The 12,544-nt window shown below is 41.6% G+C and overlaps 1 protein-coding gene across 1 annotated transcript in view; it reads left to right on the top strand.

Moving 5' to 3' along the window:
- PPM1D (protein phosphatase, Mg2+/Mn2+ dependent 1D) overlaps positions 1-12,544 on the top strand; it is a 61,856-nt gene that overhangs the window by 32,644 nt on the left and 16,668 nt on the right. Inside the window, exon 4 of the mRNA XM_008071913.1 lies at positions 10,231-10,421. Within this exon, the coding sequence (XP_008070104.1) occupies positions 10,231-10,421 (191 nt within the window). The remainder of the gene's footprint in view (positions 1-10,230; positions 10,422-12,544) is intronic.

The following is a 12,544-nucleotide window of genomic DNA, read 5'->3' as shown; positions in this document are numbered from 1 at the left end:
CTGAGCCCAGCAAGTTGAGGCTGCAGTGGCCATGAGCATGCCACTGCACTCCAGCCTGTACCGTAGAGTGAGATTCCCATTCAAAAAAAAAAAAAGAGTTGGGATATGTTCTGATTCCACTTGAGTGTTGCATTTTTTAAAAGGGAAGGGGGCAAACACAGTAGCTCATGCCTATAATCCCAACACCTTGGGAGGCTGAGGTAGGAAAATTGCTTGAGCCAAGGAGTTGGAGGTCAGCCTGGGAAAATAAAAAGAACTCGTCTCACCAAAAAAAAAATCTATATCCCAGCTTGGTGGTATACACCTGTAGTCCCAGCTACTTAGGAGGTGAGGCAGGAGGATCTCCTAAACCCAAGAGGTTGAGACTGTGACAAACCATGATCAAGTGACTGTACTACAACCTGGGCAACAGAGTGAGACCACAGCTCAAAAAAAAAAAAAAGAGAGAGAGAGAGATGGATAGACAGGGTGCGGTAGCTCATGTCTATAATCCCAGCACTTTGGGAGGCCAAGGTGAGAGAACTGTCTGAGCCCATAGGTTAGAGACAAGCCTGGACACCTTGGTGAGACCTGGTCTCTACAATAAATCAGAAAATTAGCTGGGCGTGATGGTGTGCACCTGTGGTTCCAGCTACTTGGAAGGCTGAGGTGGAAGGATCACCTGAGCCTGGCAGGTCAAGGCTGTGTTGGCTGTGAGCATGCCACTGCACTCTAACCTGGGTGACAGAGTGAGACTCTAACTAAAAAAAAAAAAAAAAAAAAAAAAAGAAAAGAAGAAGAAGAGGTGGGGGATATGAATGGAAGAACAAAGCAAAACAGCTCAGAACAGTAAGCAATATAGGAGGAAACTTGGAAGAGTTCACCCTGGAGGCTAGGTGAAGAAAGTGTTTTCAGAAATGTTTCAAATATTGTTATCATTCAGGTAGGGGGAAGACTGAAAATGACCATTGAATTTAGCAATGTGGAGGTGATTGTTGACCTTGACCAATATAGTAATTCTTGGTGGAATAGTGAGACCATGATTGCAGTTGGTTCAAGAAAAAACTAACTTCTTGAGTGGGAGGAGTAAAATTTGATGCATCAGACTTAGACCATCTTTATTTCAACATTATTTGGTATACAAATATATGGAAATGAATTAATATTTTGATATAAAAGGGCCTATAAGGGAGAGATAAAATTGTTTCAGTGATTTTTTTTAAAAAACTGTTTTCCTCTTGATTTTTCTTTTCCATGACATATTTTATTTAAAAAAATAATAGTACCTCTTAGATTTTAACATTTAAACTAAGCAAAAAAAAGGGGGGAGAAACTTTGTCGGATTACTTTTCCAGACTTTGCAAAAAAAAAAAAAAATGTTTTAAAAGAACTATGAGGCTGGGTGCAGTGTCTCTCACCTTGTAATCCCAGTGCTTTGGGAAGCCAAGGCAAGAGGCAAGAAGATTGCTTGAGCCCAGGAGTTCAAGACTAGTCTGGGCAACATAATGAGACCTTGTCTCTATAAAAAAATGAGAAAATTAGCTGGGCATGGTGGCACACACCTGCAGTCACAGTTATTTGGGAGGCAGAGACGGAATGATCACCTGAGCCCACCACTGCACTCCAGCCTTCATGACAGAGTGAGATGCTGACTCAAAATAGATAGATAAATAAATAAATAAAAGAATCACAGTACTAGTTTTCTGAGTTTAGCTTGTTACATGTTAATCATTATTGACCCAAAGTAAATTAGGTGCTAATTTTTAGCACTACCCTTGTGGTTTATGACCATTTTTCTTACAATTTTGGGAAACAGAGAGGTCTTATTAAAATTGGTGGCCTGTAAGGCACTGATGATGATCGTAATTACTCGAGTACAAATGTAGCAGAGATGCCTTCTAGTGGCTTCCTGATAGAATTGCATTTGAGTATTACAAATCATTCATGGAACAAATTTTTTTTTTTTGAGTTGGAGTGTGGTATATATGAAGCACTGTACTGTATGTACAATCACACGATCCTTGCTCTCAAGGAGCTTATAGTCTAGGGAAGGGGATAGGCATTTATCAAATGTGATCACAAGAGGAAATGAAAAATTTCAACTCTTAACTATTTATGTACTAACAAGAACTTAAAATTGAAGTATTTTACCTAACCACAGAGACCAGAGAAGTGATATTTGAATTGAGATTTGAAGAACTATTAGAGGTTGAAAGAGGAAGAAAGTGTGGACTAGGCATAGAAGACAGCATTTTTGGAAGTGCTATGATATGAAGAAACAGAGTTATGGAAGGAACTGTGATGAAGGCCAATGTAGTTGGAACAGGGATGTGGTAATAAGAGATACAGATAAAATACTGCCCTTTTGGGGTGGGGGAAGCGGGTAGAGACAGGTTCTCACTATGTCACCTAGGCTGTTCTTGAACTCCTGGCCTCAGTGATCCTCCCTCCTTGGCCTCCTGAAGTGCCAGGATTACAGGCTTGAGATACCATGTCCAGCCAGAAAATACTGTTTATAGACGACTGTGTTAAAGAATTGTGTCTTGGCCGGGCTCGGTGGCTCAGCCTGTAATCCCAGCACTTTGAGAGGCCGAGGTGAGTGGATTGCCTGAGCCGGTGGGTTCAAGACCCGCCCGGGCAACTTGGCGAGACCTCATCTCTACAATAAATAAAAAATTAGCCGAGTGTGGTAGTGCACGCCTGTAGTTCCAGCTACTTGGAAGGCTGAGGCGGAAGGATTGCTGGAGCCCAGCAGGTCGAGGCTACAGTGGATGTAAGCCTGAGACTTCAACTCAAAAAAAAAGAAAAAGAGAATTGTGTCTCTATCTTAAGAACAGTAGTAAACTATTACAGTGTTAGAATAGGAAACTTATAACTAGATTTTTATTTTATTTGTTATTTTTTTGAGTCAGGGTCTTACTCTGTCACCCAGGCTGAAGTGGTATGATCATAGCTTACTGCAGCCTTGCCCTCCTGAGCTCAGGTGATCCTTCCATCTCAGCCTCTCTAGTAGCTGGGTCTACAGGTATACACCACACTTGGATATTGTTTTGATTTTTTGTAGAGACGGGTCTTGCTATGTTGCCCAGGCTGGTCTTGAACTCCTGGGCTTAAGCAATCCTCCCACCTTGGTTTCCCAAATTGCTGGGATTTCAGGTATTAGCCATCGTGATTGCCCTGTATATTTTTTTAAATTGTGGTAAACTAGATGTAAGACACATATCATATACCATCTTGCTGTTTTAGGTGTGTATTTCAGTGATATTAAGTATATTTACACTGTTTTGTAACTATCACCACCATCCATCATAGATTTGTATTTTTAAAGAGATAATTTTGATTGTAATTTTGAGAATGGATCAGAGGGGACAAATCATTGGGAAGCTCTTGATGGGAAGCCACTCACAGATTGGAGGAAGGTGCTGACGTCCTATAGATTGCTGGTTGCCATGTACCACAGCAGCAAGCAGAGAAGAGCATACTGGAATCGAAGAAAGTTTCCTCTCTCTTGGTCTCTTCAGTGTCTTCTACTGAGGAGAAGAGAAATGGCCATTCAGCAGACAGTGTACCATGTCTGCCAATGGCCAAGGCACTTCCCTTCAGGACCTACAGAAATGACACTGTGATTATATTGGTGTACAAACACTAGACCAGTAATCAAACTCATAGTTACAGCTCCAGTTCTGGGCCTTACTGATTATTTGGTCTCAAAGCCATACACACTCGTAAAGTAAGGGATTTGACTGTGAATTTGAATTGTCTGGTGAGTTTGTTAAAAATTCAGATTCTAGGAACTTTTACTAGCAAATTTGAGGCAACCCACCCATCAAAACAAATCATAATAGGAATACATGAAAACTTATTGAGTGAAGAAAGAACCTATAAGTTCATACTGATACTAAAAAAAATGGTCAAGAGATTGGAGAGGAATGGAAAGCTCTACTTTAAAGAAAAAACTGTGGGCTGGGCACAATCGCTCATACCTCTCTAATCCCAGCACTTTGGGAGGCCCAGGTGGGAGGATTGCTTGAACCCAGGAGTTCGAGACCAGCCTGAGCAACATAGTGAGACCTCATCTCTACAATTATAAAAAAAATAAAAAATAAAAAGACTGTGGTGGAGTAGGGGTGGGGAAAGAGAAAATAACAAAAAGTTAAATAAAATGTAAACAACTGTCAAGTAATAAATGCAGTTCGAGTGTTCTAATTCTGTCATCAGTTCAAAGCCATTATAGTAGTAATTGATTCATTTAGGAATTATTAATAGATACTAAAATTTGGCATATTTTGGTGTAGAACAGGATAGTTCGTTCACGAACTGTCAACCTGCAGGGAGACCTTTAAACAAATGACCAAACTTGGCATTGCAATAGCCAGGACAAATTGGCCCGTTGTGGTGACTCACACCTATAATCCCAGCACATTGGGAGACAGAGGCAAGAGGACTGCTTGAGCCTAGGAGTTCAAAACCAGCTTGGGCAACATAGCAAGACCTTGTCTCTATAAAAAAGAGAGAGAGAGAAAAGAAAAAGAAAATTAAGACCGGGTGCAGTGGCTCACGCCTATAATTCCAGCACTTTGGGAGGCTGAGATGAGAGGATTGCCTGAGCCTGCGGGTTGGAGACCAGCCTGGGCAATTTGGCCAGGTCTCATCTCTACGATAAATCAAAAATTAGCCGGGCATGGTGGTGCATACCTGTAGTTCCAGTTACTTGGAAGGCTGAGGTGGAATGATTGCCTAAGCCCAGCAGGTCGAGGCTGCAGTGTCCAGGAACGTGCCACTGTCCTCCAGCCTGGGTGACAGAGTGAGACTCCAACTCAAAAACAAACAAACAAAAAAGTTAACTCAGCATGGTGGTGCACATCTGCAGTCCTAACTACTCGGGAGACTGAGGCAGAAGGATTGCCTGTGTCCAGGAGGTTGAGGCTGTGGTGAGCTGTGATCGTGCCAGTGCACTCCAGCCTGGTGGCAGAGTGAGACCCTGACTCATGAAAAGAGGAAATAATAATAATAGGACAAAGCAACACGATGTCCCTCCTCATTTGATTTGCTGGGAAGGACACGACATCAGTAATGTAGCCTTGTTTCTCCCCCTCACAAAAAAAAAAAAAAGATGAACTTGAACACAAAGTTTTATATAGTGTAAGAGCATGAGGAAAAAACCAGGCAAATCCAGTTTAAGGGTCATTCTGCAAAACAACTGTCCTGGACTCTTCACAGTTGTCAAAACCATGGAAACCTGACAGTATCTAGGGGACTGTTCTGGGTTAAAATTGACTACATGCGGTGAATGCTTCTTGAATGGTTCATAGATTTTAAAAATACATTATTGGGACAACTGGGGAGATTTGAACATTAATTTATAATATAGTCAGTAATATGAAATATTACCTGAAATGTTATATGAACTTATAGTGCAGTAATATGAAATCTCCTGAGTGGGGTTATGTGGAAGATTATCCTCATACTTCGGAGATAATGCTGAAATATTGATATTTAGAGATAAAGTGTTTTGAGCCTGTAATGTAATCTCAAATAGTTTAGTAAATAACTAAAACTGACTTTATCCACAGATGACAACCTTGTCTGCATAAAAAATTCCAAAGATTCTTTTAAAAAGCTACAGTAATTAGTAAGTGAATTTAGCAAGGTCACATCCAAATTCAATGTATACTGTATTATATTTTTACCTACTAGAAATGAACAATTCAAAATGAAATTTAAATAAGCATCATGTGTAATTGTACAGAGAAACCATGCAATATTTAGGTATACTTGTAACAAAATATGCTCCAGATTTGCATATGGGAAACTACAAAATGAATATGGCATATCTCTATATATTAATTCTTCTTACTAAATAGAGAATAAATAGAACTTACAGAAGGCTTAATAAATAGAGATATACCATATTCTTGGATTGGGTATTTAAATATTGTTAAGATGGTCTACTGCCAAATTTCAGCTCAAAAATTGTGTGTGTGTGTGTGTGTGTGTGTGTGTGTGTTTAAGATGACATTGACATTTCTCTCCACATTGATTGTTTTCTTTTTTTTTTTGAGTTGGAGTCTCACTCTGTCGCCCAGACTGGAGTGCAGTGGCCACTCCCAGCCACCGCAGCCTCGACCTACTGGGCTCCGGCGATCCTTCCGCCTCAGCCTTCCAAGTAGCCGGAATTACAGGCATACGCTTCCACGCCTGGCTGATTTTTTAATGTATTGTAGAGATGAGGTCTCGCTGCCCAGGCGGGTCTCGAACCCGCGGGCTCAGGCAATCCACTCACCTCAGCCTCCCAAAGGCGCGGGATTACAGGCTGAGCCACCGAGCCCAGCCGATTGTTTTCAATCAAAACCCAGTTTTATGAATTTAAGTTAGAAGAAATGAGCCCTTGAAATGTATTGAGGTTTTGTGAGGAGAAAATAGAAGATATTGGAGACTAGTAATTTGGGAGTTTTCTTTTTTTGTTTTGGGGTTTTGGGTCTTTTTTTTTTTGAGTTGGAGTCTCACTGTTGCCACCACAGCCTCGACTTGCTGGGCTCAGGCGATTCTTCTGCCTCAGCCTTCCAAGTAGCTGGAACCACAGGCATGCGCCACTGTGCCCAGCTAATTTTGTTTTTATTTATTGTAGAGACAAGGTCTAGCCACGTTGCCCAGGCTGGTCTCAAACCTGTGGGTTCAGGCAATCCTCTTGCCTCCGCCTCCCAAAGTGCTGGGATGACAGGTGTGAGCCCCTGCTCCCAGTTAGGAAGTTGTCAGTAAGAGTTGGAAACTTGGCCGGGCTTGGTGGCTCAGCCTGTAATCCCAGCACTTTGGGAGACTGAGGCGAGTGGATTGCCTGCGCCCATGGATTCGAGACCAGCCCAGGCAACTTGATGAGACCTGATCTCCACAATAAATTTTAAAAAATTAGCTGGGTGTGGTAGTGCATGCCTGTAGTTCTGGCTACTTAGAAGGCTGAGGCAGAGGGATCGGCAGAGTCCAACAGGCCGATGCTGCGATGGCCGTGAGTGTGTCACTGCACTCCAGCCTGGGTGACAGAGTGATTCTGTCAAAGAAAAAAAAACTTGAAAGCATGATTTCACCAAAGCAGTATGCAGATATACTTATACGAGGGGGCACCCCTCCAAAAATGGAATTTAGGTATAAAAAATTGTATATTTATTCTTGCATGTTTAAGCATCAAAGTACTCTCCATTGGATGAAACACACCTTTTGATGCTTTTTCCACTGCTGAAAAAAAGATTTTGAACTTGTCAGTTTTGATGTGTTTTAAGTGCTTCTGCTGTTTTTGTTTCACTTCTTCCATGTTGGCAAAACGTTTCCCTTTGAGAACTTTTTTCATCAGAGAACCAAAAAAAAAGTCACTCAGGGCAAGATTAGGTGAATAGGGAGGGTTGGGGGTGAGGGGTCCTGCTGTTTTTGGTTGAAAACTTATGAACACTCAGTATACTGTGGGCAGGTACAGTCATAAATTATCCATCATTGGAACAGGCAAACTCATTGAAAGAATCTCCAAAAAAAATTCACTGAAGCTGAAGGCACTCTCTCAACAATACTAGCTGGTACACTGATGCTGATAGGTTCCTAGAACACTTACCTAGTGGGGGAAACCTGTACTACCAGGGGGCTTTCCTCCAAAAGATTATTTGGGGTTTTCTTGGGGGTCCCTTCCTTGTATATACATACATGATATTTCCAGAAGGATAAGAACATAGAATAATAGTTGTTTTATATGTAGAAAACTAGGAAAGACAGGAAAGAAAAGGGAGGATTTTCACTATATACCATATGAATGTTTTACATATTTAGATAAAAAGCCCAAATAATAGGGTAAACTACTTTTGAAAGTTTTTGACATCACTGATGAACTCTGTAATTGCTACCTTAATATTTATCTTAATTGTCTGCATGTTCATTTTTATTATTTCACCAATCTCAGAGCTTTGCTTTGCTGGTAAGAGTTAAATATGCCTTTGTGCACTGACCTGGATTATACATAGCTTGTTGTGGTCACATGTGTTCTCCTTTGCTACTCTGAAGATTCAATTGCCTTGTTGAACAGGCTGGTTAGTGGTGATTTTGCTGTTTTAGAGTGGAGTAATTGATTTGAATCATTCTTTCCTTGTATTTTGAGCATGTTTGAATTGGCCAGTATTTCTGACGGGAGCTAATGGAGAAGTTTAAAAAGGAATGGAAAAGACAAGAGCTTTTCTTGTTTTTTTTTGGTTTTTTTTTTTTTGAGTGGTTTTTTTTTTTTTTTTTTTTTGAGTAGACGTCTCTGTTGCTCAGGCTGGAGTGCAATGGAATGCTCATAGCTCTACTGCAGGCTCGACCTGCGGGGCTCAGGTGATCCTTCTGCCTCAGCCTCCCAAGTAACTGGAACCACAGGCGCATGCTACCATGTCCAGCTGTTTTTTGTTTTTTGGAGTTTTTTTGAGTAGGAGTCTCACTCTGTCAACTAGGCTGGAGGGTAGTGGCACGCTCCTGGCCACCACAGCCTCGACCTACTGGGCTCAGACTATCCTTCTGCCTCAACCTTCCAAATAGTTGGAACTACAGGCACATGCCACCACAACCGGCTAATGTTTTGATTTATTGTAGAGTTGGAGTCTCACCAAATTGCTCAGGCTGTTCTTGAACCTGTGGGCTCAGGCATTCCTCTCACCTCGACCTCCCAAAGTGCTGGGATCACAGACATGAGCCACTTGTGCCTGGCTTCTTGTTATCTAACAAAAAGCCAAACCTACTGAAAGGGAGCAAAAACTGTTTTCCTTCTTGTCTGAACATCCTTTGCCTTTTAATTTAATCCTTTCCATTAAGGCTTAACAAACAAACCAAACACAACACACGACAACAAACAAAAGAGGCAGAAATTGATATTTTCCCCTTTCTATCTTCTTCACTTTTTTGGGAACAAAAGAGAAGTTTGTTTCTTCTTACAGAAGAGTAGATGATTTCTATAAATGGTTCTTATTTTCTACTGTTGCAGTTTTACTTAATCTTTTTGATGTCCTCAGTCCACTAAAAGTAATTTTCTCTTGAACATTTTGAGGTTAATATCTAAAAGACTGAAGTTTAAGCATTGTTTTATGTGGAGTGAATTAAGGAGGAGGATAAATGTGTAAGAACCTTATTTTTCTGGCTCACTCTTGCTTTCTTTGGTCATATATAGTTGTTAAGAGTATAAAAATACTCATTTTTCCCCCTGGAATTCTCTTCTGAGTGACTGATACTCATTTTGATATAGATACTTTACTGACTTAGAGGCTATCAGGAGGTTTGTAGATAGCCTTTAGTATGCCTATTTGTAGGACGATTTCTCCTAATCTTTCCTTTTTTCTTCAGAATTATGTTAGTTAATCCTGGTCCTTTGCTCTTGCCTATACCGTTTGAATCAGCTTATCAAATTCTACAAAAATCCTTTTGAGATTTTGGTGGAATTAAGTATATCTATAAATCTGGTTGGTTTCTCTACTTATTTAGATAATCGATTTAGTTTTTTTTTTTTAAGTTTTTGAATCAGGGTCTCACTCATGTCACCCAGGTAGGAGTGCAGTGGCACCATAGGGCTCATCACAGCCTAGATCTCCTGGGCTCAGGTGATCTTTCCTCATCAGCCTCCCAAGTAGTTGGGACTACAGGTGTGTGCCACCACGTCTGGCTAATTTTTTAATTTTAATTTTTATTTTTGCAGAGACGAGATCTTGCTTTGTTGCCCAGGCTGTTCTTGAACTCCTGTGCTCAAGTAACCCTCTTCTCAGCCTCCCAAAGTGCTGGAATTATAGGTGTGAGCCACCATGCCCAGCCAATTTTATGTTATCAGATGCTTTTCTGAATCTATTAAGGTGAACCATGTAGATTTTCTCCTTTAATCTGTTGCTTCTTCCACCCTGTTTTTGTTTTAAATTTGAATCTTACTTTGTTGCTCACACTGGAATGCAGTGGCACCATCACGTCTCACCACATCCTTGACCTCCTGGGCTCAAGTGATCCTTCTGCCTCACCTTCCTAAGTAGCTGGAACTACAAACACAGGCCACCACACCTGGCTAATTTTGATTTTTTTTTGTAGAGACAAAGTCTTGTTGTGTTGCCCAGGCTGGTCTCTAAATCATGGCCTCAAGCAGTCCTTCCACCTTAGCCTCCCAATGTTCTGGGATTACAGGGGTGAGTCACTGTACCCAGCCTAATCTGCTTTGATACTATTAGCTTCTAAATAATACTTTTTGCTTCTTCTGTTTCCTTCCCCTAGGTGATTTGTGGAGCTATGATTTCTTCAGCGGTGAGTTTGTTGTGTCACCGGAACCAGACATAAGTGTCCATACTCTGGATCCCCAGAAACACAAGTATATTATCTTGGGGAGTGATGGACTTTGGAATATGATTCCACCTCAAGATGCCATCTCAATGTGCCAGGACCAAGAGGAGAAAAAATACTTGATGGTGAGAAGTAACTCATTAATTTGGTATTGTTGTCCAAACATTGTTTTGGTACTTTGTCAGGGATCGTAAATATGAACTAAGGATAATCACCTTGGATACATTTTTGTACTTACCTGCGTCTACTAGTAGGTAAAACATACCTTTTGCAGCTCCTAATCCTTAGGGTAATGGCACAGGAAATAAGTGAAACTAGATTACAAAACATACAGCTATTGACTTCAGTATGAACTGGCTTATGACACCTTGCCAATATTTTTTTTTTTTTGAATGAGATATAAGCCATGTGGCCCACACCTGTAATCCCAGCACTTTGGGGGCGGAGGCGAGAGGATTGCCTGAGTCCAGGGGTTCGAGACCAGCCTGGGCAACTTGGCAAGACCTCGTCTCTACAATAAATCAAAAAATTAGCTAGGTGTGGTGGTGTATGCCTGTAGTTCCAGCTACTTGGAAGGCTGAGGTAGAAGGATTGCCTGAGTTCAGCAGTTTGACACTGCAGTGGCCTTGAGCATGCCACCAGCATGCCCTCTAGCCTGGATGACAGAGTGAGACTCCCTCCTCAAAAAAAAAAAGAGATATGATTTACATGCCATAAAATTTATCCGTTTTAAGTATATAGTTCAGTGATTCTTAGTGTAGTTCACAGAATTGAACAACCATCACCATGACCTAATTCCAAAACTTTTTATTTATTTTTATTTTTTTGAGTTGGAGTCTCTTGTCACCCAGACTGGAGTGTAGTAGCATGCTCATGGCTACCACAGCCTCGATCTGCTGGGCTCATGCGATCCTTCCGCCTCAACCTTCCATTATTTTATTTTTTATTTTTTGAGTCAGGGTCTCACTCTATTGCTAGGATGAAATGTAGTGGCATGATTACGACTCACCTTGACCTCCTGGGCTCAGGTTTTCCTTCCACCTTAGCCTCTCAAATAGCTGAGACTACAGGTGTGTGCCACCATGCCTGACTAATTTTTTTTACTTTTTATTTTTGTAGAGACAAGATCTTGCTTTATTACTTAGGCTAGTCTCTAACTCCTGGGCTCAAGCAATCTTTCTGCCTCAGCCTTCCAGAGTGCTGTGATTACAGGCATGAACCACTGTCTGTTCTCCCCTTCCCCCCCCTTTTTTTGAGTTGGAGTCTCACTCAGTCACCTAGGCTAGTGGGCAGTGGCACACTTCTCAGCCACTGCAGCCTCAACCTGCTGGACTCTGGCGATCCTTCCGCCTCAGCCTTCCAGGTAGCTAGAACTATAGGCACGTGCTACCATGCCTGGCTAATTTTTTATTTATTGTAGAGATGAGGTCTTGCCAAGTTGCCCAGGCTGATCTCGAACCCACAGGCTCAGACAGTACACTCGCCTCCGCCCCACAAAGTGCTGGGATTACAGGCTGAACCACTGAGCCCAGCCAGCCGCCAGATGCAGACTGGGCTTGGTGGCTCAGCCTATAATCCCAGCACTTTAGGAGGCCAAGGCAAGTGGATTGCCTGAGCCTGTGGGTTCGAGACCAGTCCAGGCAACTGACGAGACTTTGTCTCTACAATAAATCAAAAATTAGTCAGGTGTGGTAGCATGTGCCTGTAGTTCCAGCTACTTGGAAGGCTGAGGCCAGAAGATTGCCGGAGCTCAGCAGGTCGATGCTGGGGTGGCCGTGAATGTGCCACTGCACTCCAGCCTGGGCGGCAGAGTGAGACTCCAACTCAGAAGAAAAAAAAAGAACTACATTGCTCAGGCTGGTCTATAATTCCTGGGTTTAAGTCGTCCTCCTACCTCAGCCTCCTCAGTAGCTGGGACTATTGTGCTACTGTCCCTGACTCTAAAATAATTTCATCATGATCCCTTAGCAGAGCACATGGAAATGTCTGGAGTCAAAAGCACATGGGAGGAGATATGTTATCCTTGAAAAAGATGATCTTTTTCTAAGATAGGAAAAGCTTTATTTTGAGGTGAAAAGGAGGCAGATTGATTGATTGAAATTGGCTCCATTCATTCACTCAATTAATATATTAGGTACTAGTTATAGGAGTTGCAAAGTTAAATAGAATATGGTCCTTGCTCAGCATTTACCGTATTATTGCAAATAGAATATATAAATAATTGTCAATCCCATTAGACTGTGAGTTC

This window comes from Carlito syrichta, unplaced genomic scaffold (assembly GCF_000164805.1).
Source record: "Carlito syrichta isolate Samal-C Ts95f unplaced genomic scaffold, Tarsius_syrichta-2.0.1 Scaffold314790, whole genome shotgun sequence".
NCBI lineage: Eukaryota > Metazoa > Chordata > Mammalia > Primates > Tarsiidae > Carlito > Carlito syrichta.
Note: the sequence above shows the minus strand (reverse complement) of the source record. Positions and strands in the feature narration are given on the sequence as shown.